This window comes from Herpailurus yagouaroundi, unplaced genomic scaffold (assembly GCF_014898765.1).
Source record: "Herpailurus yagouaroundi ecotype Mexico unplaced genomic scaffold, PumYag 141, whole genome shotgun sequence".
NCBI lineage: Eukaryota > Metazoa > Chordata > Mammalia > Carnivora > Felidae > Herpailurus > Herpailurus yagouaroundi.
This window is the reverse complement of record NW_024412396.1, coordinates 979,076-999,103: the sequence shown is the minus strand read 5'-3', so window position 1 is coordinate 999,103 and position 20,028 is coordinate 979,076. Positions and strand designations below refer to the sequence as shown.

Sequence of the window (20,028 nt, the reverse complement as noted above, 5' to 3'; positions counted from 1 at the left end):
CCTTCCTTCCTTCCTTCCTTCCTTCCTTCCTTCCTTCCTTCCTTCCTCTTTCTTTCTTTCTTTCTTTCTTTCTTTCTTTCTTTCTTCCTCTTTCTTTCTTTTTTCTTTCTTTCACACGTGAAGGACCTTCCTACTGCCCTTGCCCCATAACTATCTTATCTTCCTCATCTAGTTCTTGAAAAGAAATACTGGTCAGAGACTAAGGCCCATTGAGAGCAAGTTAAGGAAAATCCCATTAAGGCCAGTGCACTCCTACCCTTGACTGAAATGCAGATGTATACCAGGTATACAAAGACACAACATAAATGTATTCTTTCCCAATTTTCCTGAAATTATTTTTGGGGGAGAGGAAGTAATTTAAAGTACTATTTTTACATAAAATAAAACTGTATGATGGAGTATGTTGAAAAATTCAAATTACCGATTTTTTTCAATTTAAAATGTTTTTGCTTTGAAATAATTTCAAATTTATATGTAAGTTTCAGAAAGAGTACACAGAACTTCCCTATACACTCCAACCATATCCCCCAATTATTGACAATCCTGAACTATTGAGAATAGGTTACAGACATGATGCTCCATTACCCCTTCATATGAGAGTGAGTATTTCCCAGTTACAAATACCCTGGCCCACATAAACACAGCACAGCCATCAAAACCAGGAAATTAGCATTGATCTATTACCCACAATGAAACTTTAAGATAACATATAAGACATTTATGCATATGTCTATTCTATGAATATTAGTTAAGTGAAAAAAGGAGGCTTCAGAGAAGGCTCTTGTTGCTAGGCACGACTTAAGGTGTTTTAATTAATTCTCCTCTGTCATTTCTAGTACATTTCTAGCAAAGTCTGAGAAACATTGCTCTGGGGGCTCTAGTTGACCATGAAAACCCAGCCCTGGGTATACCAACTTTGAAGGTAAGGAATGGTGAAACTTACCAAAGATAAAATATTTGGGGATGTCTCAGACCCACCTGGAGGTCCACCAAGTGGCATCTCTGCAATGTTTTCACCCTGGCCCCGAATGGCAGATAGGAAGTGAAGACCTTTGTTCCCGCTGCATGCCCTTACTTATGTGTCCAATAGCCAGTGACATGACCCAAGGACATGCTTGACTAGTTTATAATCAAGTTCTCGGGTACTATGTTTTTCCCCATCTCACTGACACAATATGAACATTCAGCTGAAGGGGATGTGGTCCGTGGGTGAGAGGCAGAAATGTAAACATGTCAGGATTATGGACACTGAACACTCTTTGGGATGAACGTGCTTTTGTCTCAAGTCCAGGAATCTGCCCATTTGCAGATTCATTTGCCAATCCATGGATAGTGAATTTGACCTTGGAAAATGTCTGAGATCCATTTGGGACAATTAATTAGAATGTCAGTTTGTAAATATCACTGGACTGGTTGAAGATACCTGAGTACTTACTTAAATTAGCCACGTGATCTTGGACAAGGTGTTTAAGTCCTCTGGGTTTTACTTTTCTCATTTGCAAAATGGAGAAGGCTGAACTAGATGATGTCTGAGGTCAGTGGATACAATCTCTTGTAACATTATAATTTTATGAATATCTGCTGAAAGAGTCTAAAGCTATGAAGACATGTAGATCTGTCTTGTGCTAAATGCCATGGCCTGAGCAGGAATCTGTACTAATTTGCACCAGGTCAGTTTACGTTTTAAATGTGTAAGCTCAACTAAGTTTCTATGTGAAGACCATAGAAAGTGACAGCTATGATGCTTTCCCACTGGAAGTCCATTGGAAAGCAGTGGAGGACGATGACCCATGGGCACTGGTGGCAGTTTTGAGTAATGGAAGACAAAGTATGAAAGGGAGCTGAATCGGAGAGTGGGAAAAATGTAAGAGGTCTTCCATGATGGAGGTGAGGGCATACCAAACTCACCTGAGGACTGGTTTAAATGTCTCAGGAGGGAAAATTGGAAATGTCACTAGAGCGCTTTCTCCATCAATTGCTGTGATACTTGAATCCTTTGGAGAGGAGCTGACATGGTGGACACCTTCAAAAGTTAGTGGCCCTAAATCCTATGCCTTCTTTTTATATCTTTTGATTCACGGAAGGTAGAGTTGGGGGAAAGAAAAAAAAAAAAAACCCTTAAGTAAAGTAGTCTTAACAGAAATACTTGATAGCCGCCCCCCCCCCCCCTTTTTTGGTCCCATTTGAAAGTATTGCTCCCTACCCCACACCACTCCAAATTACTTTTCCTAGAGGGATGAATGCATATTGTCCTTTTTGTCTGACCTTGAGCCTTGCTTTATCCACTCTTGGCTAGGAGCTACAGTTGGCAAAGGAAGGCTGAGGAGGAGTTTGGCCTCTGTTGAAATCCTTTGTTCTTCTGTCACGGAAGTCACGCCTGCTCCATCCATCACAGATTTGGCCACCCAACATTTGACACCACAGTAATAAATATGATAACGCCTCTTGAACTTTTCCTACATGCCAGCCACTGTACTAAGTACTTTAAACATATTGTCACATTTAATCTACCTGACACTCCCATGAAGTAGGTTACCTTTTTATAGATAGGAAATTCCCATCTCCCTAAGTCAGGAGGATTTTCCATCAGAGTGTGTATTTCCTTTAGGGGTAGACATCTTTCCTTACCTCTCCTCTTGTGAACCAAGGGCTTCCAACAAGGCCCCATTAGTGATGTGTTCTCATGCTCCTGTGGCTTCATGGATGCTCCTAGGCTTACTGGCTTTGGAGTCTTGCACAGGTAAGCATCCTGGCAAGAGCTGTATCTGCTCTTCTTTCTAACTTCCATGGTGGAATGGGGGTAGGAGGAGACCTTTAAAAGACTGAGGATCTAAAGTCTTCAAAGTCCTTTTGGAAGCTGCAAGAGCATAAGAATGGGCCAAGGCTCTCTCAAAGGAACATCCCTGGATGTTATTGTCATTGGTGTATTTCTTGCCTTAGCACTAGAGTTATTCTCTTAGAGCCATAGATCCTATGAAGAAAGCCATTGACACTATGAATCAATGTGTGGAGAAGGGCCTCATCTCAAGGGCATTTCCTCTTCCTACATTCTGCCCTTGAGATCAGGACCCTTTTTTTCCCCTTTGACTCAGCTGGCCCTCTTTGTAATGTCTATGGGTCATTTACTTCAGTGTATGGAGACTCTGGGAAACCAGGGTGATGTAGAAAAGTTTCCTACCTAATATACCTCAGTTTTCACTTGTAGGAAAGTGAGTGAGCTCTAGAACCAGTTCTGGGGTTACTTTCTTTTCTTTTTGAGAAAGAGAGAGAGCGAGTAGGGGAGAGGGGCAGAGGGAGAGAGAGAATCTTCAGTAGGCTCCATGTTCAGCATGGAGCCTGATGTAGGGCTTGATCCCATGACCCTGGGATCATGACCTAAGATGAAATCAAGAGTCATACACTCAACCAACTGAGCCACCCAGGTGCCCTTTGGGTTACTTTCTTTTCTGGATTCCATGTCTGCTCCATATTAGGTCCGGGTTGAAACAATTTTCTTTCTCTTTTTCTTTTTTATTTATTTTGAGAGAGAGAGAGAGAGAGAGAAAGAGAGAGAGCAAGCATGAGCAGGGGAGGGACAGAGAGAGAGAGGGAGAGAGAATCCTAAGCAGGCTCTGCTCTGACAGCACAGGGCTCAAACCCACAAACTGTGAGATCCTGACCTGAGCCAAAATCAAGAGCCAGATGCTTAACTGACTGAGCCATGCAGGAACCCTGAAACAATTTCCTTTAAAGCCACCTACACAAGGCTGGACAATGTTCCCCTACACACTCTCCTCCCCTCCCCAAGCTCCCACTCCCAGAAGCAGCAATGTTTAATAACTAATCAGCCTCCTTTTCCCATCCTTCAGCCATGAGGTAGGACTGAATCAGGCTTCAGCTGGCCTTAGTAATTGGCCCAAACCTGTTATTCACTTTGGACCTCACCTTTGACCTTTGGAAAGTTGAATAGTCAAATGTTTATTTCAACATTATTCTTGGCATCTCTCAACTTGGCTGTGATCAAAGTCATGTGAAGGAATGGGTGACTGTTAAACCTAATCAGTTAAATCATCAGTGATGAGAACAAACAAGTCATTTGGATTCATCGTTAATATCTGAATCACTTTCAAATATTAGTGGGCATTCTAGATGTAACTTAGAGTGAAATTTTCCTTATGAATTTTTAAGTGTCAAAATTCTGTCAGTCAGTAGAAGTATAAACGCACACTTATTATTTTAAGAAAAATGCTGAATAATTAGTGATTGTAAAAGATTATATTATATATAAAACAATGAAGAATTTTCACATAAAATAGGAAAATCAGTTGACAGTTAATATATGAGAAGAGATAGTGTATTAGCCGGACAACTTTAAGAAGGACCTCATATACTTTTTGAGCCAAAGTATTTATAACAATTTAATAAATAGTATAAGTACTATTCAATTCAAAAAATAGTATAAAGCAGGGCAACAGAAATTCAACTAGATCATAATTCCATCTATGATTCCATTATATCATAATCTTTATAGAATTGACTGGTGTATTAGCATTTATCATGTTAAGTAAAATAATTGTTAAGAGCTATACATTCAGAAGGATTTTTTATTGAGGTGTAATTTACATACAGTTAACTATACAAATCTTCAGTGTACAACTCAATGGGTTTTCACAAAGTAAACATCCAGACCAAGAAAGAACATTTCCAGCTTACCTCTTACCCCTTGCGAGTTAGTACTCCCCAATATACCACTATTTTGAACTCCATCACCACAGATTACTTTTGAATTATGCTTGATTTTTAGTTACTTAGTACTATTTAGGTCATGAATCTTTTAAGAAAAAGTTTTATCTGGAAATTCTTTTCATTTTGAGAGGATGCACTAAAAGCATCATTATAGCCACTTCAAAATTTTGTGAGGAGGAAGTCTTCAAAACTGTAATATCCATAAGAAAAAACATCAATATATATAATTTATATTTATATATGGTATATATCAACTTATACAATTTATATTTATATGAATATATAAAGAGTTGTGAAAAAAAGGGAAAAAGTCAATACCCCCAAGTATCTTGCTTTCTATGCACCTCATTGAAACCATCTATTTAAAGTGATAAATGGGGTGCCTGGGTGGCTCAGTTTGTTGAGCATCTGACTTCGGCTCAGGTCATGATCTCAGGGTTTGGCTCATGGTGAGTTCCAGTCCCTCATCTGGTTCGCCTCTGTCAGCACAGAACCCGCTTTGGATCCTCTGTCCCTCTCTCTCTGCTCCTCCCCCGCTTGTGCGTGTGCTCTCTCTCAAAAACAAATAACATTAAAAAAATAAAGTGATAAACGCAGAGTATAATGACCATAGGATATATAGATTTACACTTTGTAATTTGGAATCTGGCCACAATGTGTATTTAGTGCACCTCTACTTCCAAGACTCAGCAACGTAGTGCCCCACGTTCTGCTTGAATTGTTCAACGTTCCACTCTTTCTTTTGACCATACCCTCCCTACTTTCCCTCCGCCTCCTCTCCAAACACCAGCCCACCCAGCAGGACTGTGCAGACTTGTCCTCTAGCTACTCATGAACATCACTCTAGCAGAAGAAGGCCTTCAAGGAAAGTTGAGTGGGGCATTTGCCTTCGTCGGCATGTTTGCCACCGTGGATTTGACTGGACAACTATTTGTTACTACTAGTGGTCATTATTAATTGCCTACCAGGGCTGAGGGCTGCTTAAGGCATCATAAATATCATTTCTAAATTTTCCTGCAATCCTATTGGGTAGGTGGTATCACTCCCATTTTGCTGTATGGAAGCACAGCTGCAGAGAGGTTCAGTAGTTTGCTCGAGGTCACTTGGCCAGGAACACTGAGCCAACCAAGATTTACACCCAATTTTATCCATCTCCAAAACTGACTCTGACTCTGGTAAGGAGTACAGGAGCATGGGTGGTGTCGGGGAGGGACAGGTAGGGAACAGACTCCCCAGCTGGGAAGGGAAAGTCTAACAAGGTAATTGGACAGTGAAGTAGGGTGGGCATGGGCATAGTCAGTTTAGGACTGAAATAGAGAATGTGCTGGTGATGGTGAGGGCTGCAGGCAATGTGGTGGCGGGGGGTGGGGGGCACTATCAGAACAGAGCCAGTGTAAAGCCACAGCTTCTCCAGTTCTGCTCACTAGAGAGGGAGAAGTGGTGTCTACACCTGGGGGGACAGGGAGATGGCATTTCCACATCTCAAGCCCTCCGGCCTGGGCAGACCGCCAGATTGGAGAGCCAGAGAAGCACCGAGGCAGGAGAGATCATTATCAGAGGAAGGAAGCTCTGGCAGCTCCCACCAGCCTGTTTGTGACCAGCAGGCTCTGGGCCACGGAAGTCCCTTGAGGTCAAGGGAAATGTGATCCTGGAGCAGGGGAATGAAGCTGGGACACTCCCCTGACCCTATGCCTTCAGGCCAAAGGGATCTAGCCACAACCAGGCCCCGGGTGGGGGGGTGGGGGGGCTGGGTCGGAAGAACAGTGGGCTGGAGAAGGGGGAGCCCCGTTAGAGAGGCAGAGAGAGAATGGATTAAGATCCCTGGAGCACCTCATAAACAGCTCTTGGCTAGAGATGTAGTGACCTTTATTGCAGCCAGCACAGGACAACTGGCTCTTCGGAGAGCTCTCAGGGGATATGGGTGAACTCTTACCTAGTTCTCTAGTCCCTGTAGAGGTCTCTCCTTTTCTGCACAATGGTCAAGTACAAAGTACACCGTATTTAGAATAAGGAGTCCTAAGTGCAAGTCCAGGTTCTGCCACTAACCAGTTTGACAAGCTTTTTAATGAATTACACTTTCTCAAATCTCAATTTCCTGCCCTAAAGAAGGCACATAATCCCTCTCAAGTCTATCTCACAAGGAACTCATGTGGCTCCACTATGAAAGCCTAAAATGCTACATAAATATGAAGTGGTACTTTGTTTTCTTTCTTCCCAGCTGCCTCTCCACACACAGGCCATGTCACTACCACGTTATCTGGGGAAGATTCCTGGTTTAGGAACCGGAGCAGCTCTGTCCATAACTCCCATACCCTCCTTGTCCATTTATTTCCCCCTCTTGTCATGCTGCCATGAAAAGAGGGGACAGGGGAGAGATGTACAAGGCACAGGCCAGGGAACCCATACTCTTAGCTTGCTCAACCCCTCTCTTGAGGGTAAGCTTCCGGGAAAACAGCAACAAAAAGATGAAAGACCATCTCTTCTGGAGCTTAGCCCTCCAACCTGTCTACCTCAGCTCACCCTCAGCCTCTCAGAAGAGCTAGGAAGGGCCCTAAGAGATGAGAGGAAAAGAACCTTCTGGACATATGAAGAGTGGCACAGAGGGGCGCCTGAGTGGCTCAGTCAGTTGAGCATCTGCCTTTGGCTCAAGTCATGATTTCAAGGTTTGTGAGTTTGAGCTCTGCATTGGGCTCGCCTCTGTCAATGCAGAGCCCACTTTGGATCCTCTGTCCCCCTCTCTGTCTGCCCCTCCCCCTCAGTGTCTCTCTCTCTGAAAAATAAATAAACTTTAAAAAAAAAAAGACTTGCACAGAGGCCTGGAGAGGGAATTAAGGTACAGCCCAAGAGGGAGGAAGGCTGCAAACCTAAAGGACCTAGTCCAAGTGCACAGGGACCAGCTTGAATTTCCCAGAGCCTCCTGCCTGGGGAGCGTCACAGGCTACAATGTAAGAAGCGACCAGTTGCTTCTTTTTGTACTTGCAGTTTGGATACTTCCCGGAGGTGAGCTTACATGTGCTCAGAGACACAGGCCTTTGGCTCTGGTGGCAGTTTTTACGGCCATTCTTGCAGGCTATGGTGGGGGTCTGACAGGTGGTGGCCACACTGGAGAAGGATCCATGCAGGAAGGTGTTGAAGTCTTTGCAGCGTTTCGTGTATTTGTTGATGTTGTTCATTGCAGTGTCGCATCCCTGGGGTTTGGGCTGCACGTGCTGAGTTGCAAACCACTGAGCTGCGGTCATGTTGCTGGGCTTGGCACTGACTGGGACCTCAGCTAGGCACAGCCCCAGCAGCAGGAGCAGGAGCAGAGGGCTGTATCCTGCTCTGGCTGCTGCCATCTCTCTCAGGGGAACAGTCAGGACGGAGGGCTGGGTTTGCTGGGGATAGAGAACAAGAGGTGAGAAATTAGTCTTCCTGTATGCGCTCCTTCTATCTCATCACCGTTACCCTCCACTACTGCCTCCTTCTTCCCTCACCCAGGGGTCTCATCCCTTCTTCCCTGCTCTGGGTGCCCTTCTCACCCACTGTGACCCCATCCCCCTCACCTTGTATCCTGTCTTCCCTCATTCTGTCCTCCTACTCTTTGTTCTATCTCCTCTCCCTCAAGCCCCATCCTCTTTGTGCCCTTATCCATTGGCTCTGTGTCTCATCTACTCCATGACACCCCCTGGCCCCCATGTTCCCACTCTGTGCCTCCATCCTGGCATCACTCTCCTCTGTCCTGTGTGTGTGTCCTTATCCCTTCTTCCTTCGTCTATCTCATCCCTCACTCTCATCAGAGCCTGTCCCTTCTCTGTCCTCTCTCCTCACCGATGTCCCTCCACAGGTCTTACCTCCTCACTGAGTTCTCGTGCTTCTGCAGCTCCAGCTTAGCCCCTGTTTAGGCTGCCCCTACCTGCCACTGGCCTCAGATCACTTGCCTTTTAATTCCTTAAGAGCTTGCCTGAGCTACGTTGCTTCTGTTTGAGGGTGGGCTGGGGAGCCATCCTGGATCAGGAAATGAATCAGGTTCATGCCTTTCCACCTACATGTCCCAAATAAGTGGATACCTATGGAGCTAGTGTACCTGCCTAAACAGGTTTGGCAATGAGGAAGCTTCAAACCTCATGCTCAAAGAATAGATTTGGCCCCCAGCCACATGGTTTTAATGACTCTAATAAAGCACCTGACCCAGGTGTCAACCCCAAACGAATTTCAAGGGAGTTGCCATTTATCCCCCATATACACCTTTGGTTCATGATACCGGAAGAGCCAGTCCCTGCAGTGGTAAGGATGGCTTTTTCTCTGACCTGATGAGATGCAGAGAGAACAGCCTAGAATATTTGTATGATTTCTTGTCATCAGGACTTCCTGCTTATCTTTTGGAGGAGATGGAGGAGACAGGGAAGTGGATGATTCACCACAGTCACGATGCCCAGCACCACCCCAACTCAGCTATTCTGTGGTCGCTCACTCCTCTGGGCCCCTCAGTGCCAGATGCTGAGCAGGGCCACCTGCCTTTACCTGGAGAAGGCCCCCAACACCTTTCATCCCTCACTCTTTTCCTCCTTACTTTGTTAAAATTTGAAAAATTTAAATATCATCCAAATTTGAAAATGCCGTTGGGGGTGGCAGTTGCCTCATTCTGCCACAGGCCTTTATCTTGCAGGCCTTGTTCCTTGGGGTAGTTCTAGCTGTGTGGAAAGCCTGAGGTGGACTGGTCTGGGGGCTCTAGTGAGCTTGGCACAGGGCACTCAGGAGAACCGAGACACTGAGGAATAGAATCATCACCATCTGTGGGTGGGAAGGCCCGGGAAACTGAGATGAACAACAGTTTTGTTTTCAGGATTCACCTGTAAGTAGTAGTTGATCTCAGAACACTGAGTTCATGTTCATCCACGCAGTAAACACGTATGTATTGAGCGTTATGTGCTGAGGCGCATAGATCAGTGAATAAAAGAGACAAACATCCCTACCTGTGGTGGAGCTTACATTCCACTGGGAGAAAGATAGTAAAAAAATAAACATACACTTTGCTTGAAGTGATAATTGCTAAGAAAAAAGGTAGAACAAGAGGGAAGTTGGTAGGCACTGATTTTTTTTTTCTTATTCAGCAAAGTGTATGTATTTCTTTTTAAATATTTAAATAATCTAAATCCAAGTTAGTTAACATATAGTTTAATAATGATTTCAAGAATAGAATTTAGTGATTCATCACCTAAATAAACACCCAGTGTTCATCCCAACAAGTGTCCTCCTTAATGCCCCTTACCCATTTAGCCCATCCCCACTCCCACAACCCTTCCAGCAACCCTCAGTTTGTTCTCTGTATTTAAGAGTCTCTTATAGTTTGTCTCCCTCTTTGTTTTTTTTTTTTTTTTAATTTTATTTTTGAGAGAGACAGAGATGGCGTGAGTGGGATAGGGGCAGAGAGAGATGGAGACAGAGAGTCCCAAGCATGCTCCATGCCACCAGCACAGAGCCTGATGTGGGGCTTGAACTTACAAACCGTAAGATGATGACCTGGGCCAAACCCAAGAGTCGGTCACCTAACCGCCTGAGCCACCCAGTCACCCTTCCCTCTCTGTTTTTATCTTATTTTTGCTTCCCTTCCCCTTTGTTCATCTGTTTTGTTTCTTAAATTCCATATATGAGTGAAATTAGATGTTTGTCATTCTCTGACTAAACTGACTTATTTCACTTAGCATAATACACTCTAGTTCCATCCACGTTATTGCAAATGGCAGGATTTCATTATTTTTGATCGCCAACTAATATTACATTGTATATATACCACATCTTCTTTATCCATTCATCTGTCGATGCACATTTGGGCTCTTTCCATACTTTGGCTATTGTTGATAGTGCTGCTATAAACATTGGGGTGCATGTGTCCCTTTGGCTCAGCATTTTTGTATCTTTGGATAAATATCTAGTAGTGAAATTTCTGGGTCGTAGAGTAGTTCTATTTTTAATTTTTTGAGGAACCTCCATACTGTTTTCCAGAGTGGCTGCACCAGCTTTCATTCCCACCAGCAGTGCAAAAGAGATCCTCTTTCTCCACATCCTCGCCAACATCCGTTGTTGCCTGAATTGTTAATGTTAGCCATTCTGACAGATGTAAGGTGGTATCTCATTGTGGTTTTGATTTGTATTTCCCTGATGATGAGTGATGTTGAGCATTTTTTCATGTGTCTGTTAGCCATCTGGACGTCTCCTTTGAAAAAATGTCTGTTCATGTCTTTTGGTTAGGCAGTGATTTTTAAACAGGGACATTAAGGTAGGCGATGTTGGGACAAAGACCTGAAGATGAGAAAGTGAATTTGTGCTTATGTGGGGAACAGTCGTCCAAACAGAACAGCACTGCAAAGGCCCTAAAGCAGACAGATGCCTGGGTGTTGGAACAGCAAGGAGGCCAGCGTGGCTGGAGCAGGTGAAGGATGATCAGAGCAGGTGAAAGATGCGTCAGAGAGGGACCGGTGGCCAGATCATGGAAAGCCTCAGAGACCAGTAAAGGATTCTGACTTTTACTCGGCACACACTGGGGAGGCCCTGGGGGTGGGGGTGTTCTAAGTAGAGGAAGCGAAAGGCCCTTATTGTAGATTATAACTGTAGCGAAGCCATGTGAACGTTCTTGATTGTAAAGTTTGTGTTCTGGTCTAGAAGTGAGAATTTCAAGTCGAGAAGAGGAGGTTTTTGTTTTGAGGGCGGTGGAACATGATTTTAGTAGATGGAGTGACCTGCTGAGGGTCAGGATGATTTTTGGAAGAAAAGGTGGTGTTGGAGATGGGAAGCACCACTAGATGGCGACAGAGAACCAGGAGCAAGTTCACACAGGTCTCTGGCTCCTGTGCTCTGCCCTCAGCGAGACCTTGGCTGTGGAACAGCATTCACTGCTTTGTTAAGGTGCCTGAATCTTTGCAGTTTGAACTTCTGGATAGAGAATTATGCCTCTGCTGCTGTAGAAATGCAAATGTTTGGAAATAAAATTCATGGTTTAAAGCAGACTGTGGACAGAATGTGGATCAGCACAGGCCTGTCCAGCCCTGGACTGGAGGCAGGCTGGTGGGGGGGGGGGGGGTGTAGGTAGGGGGGTGGGAAAGAGCTCATTTGAATTCCTAGCCAGGACTCTTCACTTCTCATTATTCTAGAGTGAGATGTTTCCAAACCACGACTTGCACTGCCCTGTGCTCTTGTGTTTTCCTGTCATTATAATTATCCTAGTTTGCTCTTCAAATCCATTATGCTGGGTTCTCCAGAAGGCCACCTTAGTGCTGCATGAAAGTAAAACATGGCCCTACTGTGTCTAAGGCCGAAAGGGAGAGACAGTAAAGGTTTAGGTTTGCACCCAAAAATTAAAGGGTTGAAACTACCATCTGTACAATTCAAGCTGAAACCCCTACTTTGCCTCAATTATTTGGAGAAGGCAGGTGATTTTGTTTATTTGCCCAAAGTATCCAGCTTCCAAGATCTGCTTCACTTTGCAGTCAGTGGGATAATTTTGCCAGTTCTCCTACACCACATGTAAGGGGCAAGAGAAAAAGATGGAGGAAAGGGGACAAGATTAGGGAGAACAAAAAGGGTCAGGTATCAGGCCAAGGACTGATCAGAGAGTCTGGCAGAAGGGAAAAGAGAAAAATTAGAAAGGGGTGAGCAAGAAGACAAAATAGTGGGAGAAGATGGGAGTGAAGAAAGCCCCTCACACAAGCAACCTCACCCCAGGGATATGAGGTAGCTACCCTCTACTTTCTCATTCTATCGCCGCAGCCACTGCTCTTTGCCCAGCCACTCCCAGGCTAATGCCATGCTGCTGCATATGTGTGTGTGTGTGTGTGTGTGTGTGTGTGTGTTTGTGTGTGAGTGTGTGTGTGTGTGTGTGTGTTTAAAGTCACTGGGGCGGGTGCTCTGAAAATCCCAGCAGTGCCAGGTGGACCTCTGCCTGTCTTCCCCACAGGACAACAGCTGCCACTTCCTCTCGCCTGGCTGAGAGGGGGTGAGGGGAGCTGGCTGGGAGGAGGGCCGGGCCTGGATTGGTGCCCACCCTTCAGAGCCCGGCCTCTCCCCCTTCCGGAGTTCCACACAGCTTCTGGATACCGATGGAAAGCCCGTGAGAGTTTCCCTCCAAGCAGGAGCAGATCCAAGTTCTGTTACCCTAATTTTGTTGCTCCTATAGGATAAATAAAGGTAATGGGCTCATTTCTGTAGACAGGGAAAGTGAAACAAACAGTAAGTTAGGGTCAGATGTGGGACTTGCTTTGGGTCTTTGAATTCTCATGACCTTTCCTGGAACAGCTGTGGATCTGGAGGCGGCACGGTACTGACAGAGGTGGGAATCTTTATAGCTCCCAAACCAATGCTTTTAGACAAGCTGGGATGTAGGAGAGGGAGACCTGCTCCGGGGTTGAGAGGCCTCATTAGGTCACTCTATCTCGGGAGCCACTGGCAGTTCTCCCTTTATCTGCAGAATAAGATTCAAATTCTGCAGCCTGGTATTCAAGGCCTGCCACAATTTGGCAAACCCATCTTTCGAACTTTGTCTCTGACTTCTCTTCCACCGAGAGCCTCAATTCTAGCCAAGCTGGTTTTGTCTATTTTCTTAAACATACCTTTCATAATCTTCTTTATCTCGGTTTAATTATTGACTGTTCCTTGAGATGCATCCCGAGGTCCCAGGATGACCCTCCTCTCACACAGAAAATTTGCTCTGATCTTCCCAATTCAGAGGGATCTTTCTCACCTCTAAATTCCTACAGTTAGGGGCACCTGGGTGGCTCAGTCAGTTGAACTTCCTACTTGGGCTCAGGTCACGGGCTCACAGTTTCATGAGTTCGAGCCCCGCATCAGGCTCTGCGTTGACAGTATGGGGACTGCTTCGGGTCCTCTGTCTCCATCTCTCTCTGCCCCCCACCCCCCGCCCGCCCCACTCTCTCAAAAAATAAGTAAACATTTAAAAATAAATTCCTACAGTTACTGTCTTCGAGATGTGTACTTTTCTGCCTTAAATCATTGGTTATTTCTTCACATTTATCATTTTCCTCCAGTTTAGACTATCAATCTCCAGAAGACAAGGACCATCTGTTATACTTCTTTTGTACTTCTCACAGTGGTGTAGCTTAGTGCCTTGCATATAAGTGATCTTAACTGATTTGATCTCTGGGTTAGAAGGCATTCATTCGGCCCCTGGATGACCCCAGTCATGCGTGGGACCCCCAGTAACCTGCAGCATTGGTTGGCAGATGGAGGAACTGACAAGGCAGCTCCTGGACTTCAACCCTGGGGCTGAGGTGAAGGAATGACAAGAAGGTTGAGATGCATGAAGTGATCCCTTTGGGTTCAAGGACAACCCAGGAAGCGCCCATGACCTGGTCTGCTTGTTGGAGGAATTTGGGTGGACAGGGCAAACAGTGACATTACTGATTGTGGTGAGCTCACTTTGGGCAGAATCTTGGGGTTCCTCTCATCCCAGGGAATCACCGTTGAACCTGCCACTCTAGCCAGCTGTTCTAGAAATGCTTACCACTAAGGAGAGGAGGTAGGAGAGAATGTGTAGAAGACTACAGGCAGAGAGTCACCTTGACAGGAAAAATGACTCAAAGTTATTTCAACGGTGAACTCTCAGTGCCCCTTTTGCTGGCAGAAAAACCCAGCACCACTGAAAGCAAAATCTAACAAAAACATTTCCAAGGTCTGCCTATTTACTGACCCTTTTCAATATATGAAGTATAAGTAATTCTGCCATTGTTAGAAAATCGGATTCACTCATTGGACCAAGGTTTTCTTTTCTATTTTTTTAAGTTTATTTTTTGAAAGTAATCTTTACACCCAACGTGGGTCTTGAATTCACAACCCCAAGGTCAAGAGTCACATGCTCTTCTGACTGAGCCAGCCAGGTGCCCCAGACAAGGGTTTCTCAACCTCGGCACTATTTACATTTTGATCTTGATAATTCTTTGTTGTGGGAGCTGTCTTGTGCAACCGTGGATGTTTAGAGGCATCCCCTGGCCTCTTACCCACTAGATGCCAGTAGCCCCTTCCGGTTGTGACCATCAAACATGTCCCCAGAAATGACCAAATTGCCTTCCCCTCGTTGAGAACTACTAAATTGGACATACGACCTTGAGCAAACTACTCTTTCTCTCTCAAACTTAGTTTCTTCATCTCTAGGGGAATTCTCGTGGATGTAAAGCCCGGAGTACTGAGGCAATGAATTCCACAAATCTCAGGCTGAGGGAGCAGATGAAACCATGACAAGGATGTCAACGTGGAAGCAGCAGGGCTATGGATCAGCACCTCGAGGACAGGATTTTAAAGACCGGGCCTTGGGGCGCCTGGGTGGCGCAGTCGGTTAAGCGTCCGACTTCAACCAGGTCACGATCTCGCGGTCCGTGAGTTCGAGCCCCACGTCAGGCGCTGGGCTGATGGCTCAGAGCCTGGAGCCTGTTTCCGATTCTGTGTCTCCCTCTCTCTCTGCCCCCTCCCCCATTCATGCTCTGTCTCTCTCTGTCCCAAAAATAAATAAACGTTGAAAAAAAAATTAAAAAAAAAAATAAATAAAGACCGGGCCTCTAGAACTACAGTCTGGAACCTGAAGGCCCATCATACATTCACCCCCTTTCCGAGGCCTTTGTAACATATGCTTATATGTGTGTCTTTCCTGCTGCATTATAAATGTAATCTGGGCTGGAGCTGTTTTATTTACCTTTGTATTGCCCCAATGTTTGTCATACTGCTTTTCAGAGGGTATTTAACAACTAAAAACTAAGTTCAAAAAATCTTAAGGTAATCCACACAGGGCCTGACTAATAATAGAAAGCTTCATGAAGATGAAGCTTAAGTCAGGTGTCAGAGGGGGCTCTACACTGGCAGAGCGGGGATGGGGGGAGGTCACTTGGATCATTTGGGGAATATAAGGGGCTTTGCCAATATGGAGTTGGGGAAAAAAGTGAGTTGGTGTAGAACCTAGGAGATAATATCCAGTTATAATTGTTTATACACTGTGTAATGGTTGAAAGTCATGTTCATGATGACCATCTCACTTTATTCTTGTAGTCTTATGAGGCAAGAAAGGTATTAGTCTCATTTTATAGATGAGGAGGCAGAAATTCCGTAGGTTATCTATATCAGGTACCAAAGCCTCTCCTCTATAATGTGCTGTTCCATTTCTGTAACTGTGTGTGCAGAGGTGAGTGGTGATAGGTGGGTAATGAATGAAGAAGATGACCAAGGGCCATGACAAGCCCTTTCCTCTTCTCAGGGAAGCTGCAGCCTTGAGCAAATAGGGAAGAGGAGGCATGCTTTGAGGTGGGGACCACAGCAGCAGACTTCCTCACAACAAAGATATGAGTCAGCCAGTCTCAGGAGCCACCCTGCATGGCTCCCACTTGGTGCTGGCTTGTAGACCCAGACTGAAGGATACAGGCGAGGCACCTGCCCGTGTAGGCTTTTCCTTCACTCGCTTGGCTGTGCACACTTCCCTGGGGAGGTCTTCCAAGCAGAGGCTTCTTAAACAGGATCTCTGGGTTGAGTCTTCACGTGAGCGAGCTCAGTGGAGGTGATGGGGGCAAGAGTGGGAGGAGGAGAGGAACAGTATCAGGGGTAAAGGAGGAGACATGAACAAGGACAAGGAGGTGGAGGGTGACACAAAGGGGGAAACAGATGGGGATGGGTATGCAGTTGGAGACATGGCAGGGGTCAGGTCATGGAGAGCCTTCTGTCTGTCCTATGAGACGCAGAGCCTTACTGGAGATGGAGAGCATGTGGTGTCCAGGAAAGGGGGGAGCCTGAGGAGGGGCAGAGATAGGGATGGAAGGGACAGGTTCTTAGTCTTAGATAAGACTGTCAGGACTGTGGGACTGATGGGCTCATGCTCATATTAAGTACTCACCATGTGCCAGGCACTGAGCTACAAGCTCTTGATATACATCTTAATGAATTCTAATACTGCCGTGAGGTATATAAAGTATTACCCCTATTAGTAGATGAAAAATTGAAGCTGATAGTGTTTTAGCAAACTTAGATTGGAGATACACAGCCTGTAAGCAGCAAAGCAAGGATTCAGCCAGGATTTCTGGTCTGTTTTACTCAAAAGCCTTGCTCTTACCCACCTTGCAACCACAGGTGGGGTCAGGGAGAATGAGGGGTCTAGGATCACCTGTAACAGAGGAAACAGAGACAGACAATACAGGAGGAGAAGCAAGTTGTGGGGAGGATGGGTTCAGTTTTGGACTTCAGTTCATGCTTCCAGGAAGAGCAAGGCTAGGGGGAACATGAACAAACAATGCCAGTATCCCGACACCTCCAGTACTCTGCACCACCCCCAAATTACCCATTGGCCTTGGAACACTCAGGGGTCTGTGTTCTGACTCCTCCATCCCATTCTTCCTACTAGGAGGCCCACAACCCAGACAACATCCTACAGGGAGGCAAGGCTGAGAGGCATGTGGAAGTCAAGGACAGTGGCTGGCAGGCTCTAGAGGACTAACTCTTTAGTTCTGATGAAGGGGCAGGTATTGACGAAAAGAGGAGTCCGGCCCTTTCCCAGCATGACAAACTACATTGAGAGTCTGATTCTCTGGACTCAGATGGCCCATACTTCCTCAAGTCCAACTCAACCTGTGTAACCCAGCTTGACAAGCCTGAGGCTTCAGGGTCAGTGTGCTTCAGTTTTCAGGAGTGCTCTGACTCTGACAGGGCCTGAAGTTACAGGTGAGGGAGTTGGTGTGACAGTGTGATTGTGACTGGTGGGAAGGTGATGATGGGGACTGTGGGGAGTCCACAACGAGGTCTCTGATTCTCAACCCAGCACTCTAGAGGGAGGCCCTTGCGTGCATGTGTGGCCTCCTGGGCCACAGTGAGTGGGATGAGCGGCAGACCCTCTGTTCTCTGAGGGTTAGGAACAAGCAGCACCTTGTTCCTCAGAAACACAACAGTGTTTTCCTCCTCACCTTTCCGCAAAGAGGGATCTATGGACCAGAGAAAACATCAAAGAAAGCCCAAGAACGTAGGGCCTTTTGGCAGGGAGCTGGAACTAAGTGTTCCGATGACAGCAGAAAGGAGGGGACCAGACAGCAATGTCCCTATCCTCCCACCCACCCAACCCCCTCAGTCCAGGGGCTCTTCAAACTTAGGGGACGTGCCCTCCTCCCAGACTGGTCTTTATCTAGAAATTTCTGGCCTCTTCTCACCTTTGGGCTGTCTTTGGCTCCAGACAAGAATTCCTGCTCCTGTCCCACTGGTCTTCCAGCTCCTGCCTTTTCTCCAGAGCAGTCAGAGAATTGTGCTTCAGCCTGTTTCTTCTGTCCCCTTTGCATTTTTTTTACCAGAAAGGTTGACCAGAGCCAGGGATGATTGGGAAGAGTCACTCGCCCAAGGACCAGTTGGACCTCTTCTTCTGTAAGTGTTACAGCTCATGGACTGGCTGAGGCTGAGACCCCGAGGTGGACCAAGGGAGTGGGGGGAATGGCTAATATAAGGTGGATAACCAGCAAGTGTCTCCTCTCTCTGGGGCATGAGGACTTGGGCTAGGTGATATTTGAAATACAGTACAGCTCTTAGGGTATAGGGGAAGGCTGCGGGGACGTTGGAGACTGTGGGAAGGGGCAGACAGCCACTCTAGGCCCACCTCTGCCTCCAACCACCTTAACTCTACCAGCAGGAGGAATGGCAGTAGCTGTGGCCCGGCTTGTGTTTCTCCAGCTTGCTTTCGGGCCAGCTCTGGTTGTGGACATCGAGATGCAGATTGCCATCAAGGACTTCCACATGCTACACGTCGATTATCCCAGGGTGCACTACCCAAAGGGTTTCCAGGGCTACTGTAATGGTCTCATGGCCTATGTACGGGGCAGAAAGCAGAAGAGCTGGGATTGCCCGCAAATCCATTATATGGTGCATGCCCCCTGGAGAGAAGTCCAGAAATTCTGCAAGTACAGTGAGAGTTTCTGTGAGAATTACAACGAATACTGTACATTCACAGAGGACTCCTTCCCCATCACGATCTGTTCTCTGGCCCCTAATCAGCTGCCCACCAGCTGCCACTACAACAGCACCCTAACCAACCAAAGGCTCTACCTGCTCTGTTCCGGAAAGCGTGATGCGGAACCGATAGGTATCATTGGTGTCTACTAGGAAAGGGAAGCTTTCGATTTGAACTACCCCCTACTGCCACCATACACCAGCCTGTTCCCATTCCCAAACCTCTGATTTCTGATACAAGGCTTCCTCCCTGACTTCAAAGGCAGGCAGAGCCCCCTCCCAAGAGACCAGGGAAGTAGGACAAATGTCCAGAGCTTCAGTCACCATGCAAATTCATACTGCCTTGTAGACCCTTTCCAACTTGTTTACCTCCTCTCTTCCCCTGTCATCTTCCTTCTCCCACAGACGGCCTTACCCACCCAAGAAGCTGACTGTGTCCAGTTGGCAGTGACTGTCCTTCCACTGGGCCAGATCCTGAATCCTGGATGGAGGCCCAGAGCCTCAGCTCACACCATGACAACAGGCACCCAGCTCCATGTCTCAACTCCCCATCCCCACTACCCTTCTCTCCTCAGCTGTCCCCATCTCCCTTATGATTCTCTCCACTCACTCACCTACATGGTAGGTACCTCTAGCTAGAGGTCCTCCCCAAGACCCTTAGAGTCTTTCTAGCCTCACTTGTCCAGAATGCCCCTCAGTCCCCAGTCTGTTCCTCTCTACGAAATCATTGCTCTTCTCTCCATGTAACCTCTTCTTTCTTCTCTCCTTCTACCACAGAGCCCAGGGTAGTTTCTCCCCTACACTCCCCTCCTTTAGTCTCCCTGTATTCCTCTCTCTGACTTCTTTTCCTTCCATTCTTCTCACTGTGGCTCACTGGAGTTTCAAATGATCTTCTCTGACCTGTTACCCCCAAGATGACTGCATCCCTTTCCTTCCCAAAGCTCTTCCTGACAACCCGCCCCCCCTCCGGTTACAGGATCTGCCACTGACAAGACAGGTGTGAGGTGAGCCTCGCTGTGGTCACAGAAGGTTTTAAAACCACACCTCGAGTTATAGAAGATATAACCACTGGATGAAACTGGGTGAAGGGTATGTTGGACCCCTCTGTACTATTTTTGCAATCTTCCTGTGAATCTATAATCATTCCAAAATAAAAATATAGAAATATATCTGAAGCCATTCTGATTTCATTCCTTTTTCTTCGGCACACAAGCACTCCTGCTCTGGGAGTCCTGGAGGCACTCACCTCTGGCCATCTTCCTGGGCTACCCTTAGCAGTCACTGGGATTTTCTGTTCCATGTCTCCAACACCACCTGGGCTACAACAGGGGAGGGAGGTGGAGGGACAGGGAGGGG

The 20,028-nt window shown here is 46.4% G+C and overlaps 2 protein-coding genes across 2 annotated transcripts; one reads left to right on the top strand and one right to left on the bottom strand.

The window, feature by feature from the left end:
• Window positions 1–7,483: 7,483 nt before the first annotated feature.
• Window positions 7,484–8,653, bottom strand: RNASE7 (ribonuclease A family member 7). The gene is made up of 2 exons (XM_040476436.1): window positions 8,556–8,653; window positions 7,484–8,099 (listed from the first exon to the last, which is right to left on the bottom strand). Exon 2 carries the CDS (start codon window positions 8,058–8,060, stop codon window positions 7,599–7,601), a length of 462 nt encoding a protein of 153 aa, XP_040332370.1. The 5' UTR covers window positions 8,061–8,099; window positions 8,556–8,653; the 3' UTR covers window positions 7,484–7,598.
• Window positions 8,654–17,896: 9,243 nt separating this feature from the next.
• Window positions 17,897–19,663, top strand: RNASE13 (ribonuclease A family member 13 (inactive)). The gene has a single exon (XM_040476549.1). It carries the CDS (start codon window positions 18,361–18,363, stop codon window positions 18,823–18,825), a length of 465 nt encoding a protein of 154 aa, XP_040332483.1. The 5' UTR covers window positions 17,897–18,360; the 3' UTR covers window positions 18,826–19,663.
• The last annotated feature ends 365 nt before the right edge of the window (window positions 19,664–20,028 follow it).

Excerpts from the sequence above, each read along its gene's own strand:
- RNASE13 (XM_040476549.1), top strand. The coding sequence starts at position 18,361 with ATGGCAGTAGCTGTGGCCCGGCTTGTGTTTCTCCAGCTTGCTTTCGGG.
- RNASE7 (XM_040476436.1), bottom strand. The coding sequence starts at position 8,060 with ATGGCAGCAGCCAGAGCAGGATACAGCCCTCTGCTCCTGCTCCTGCTG.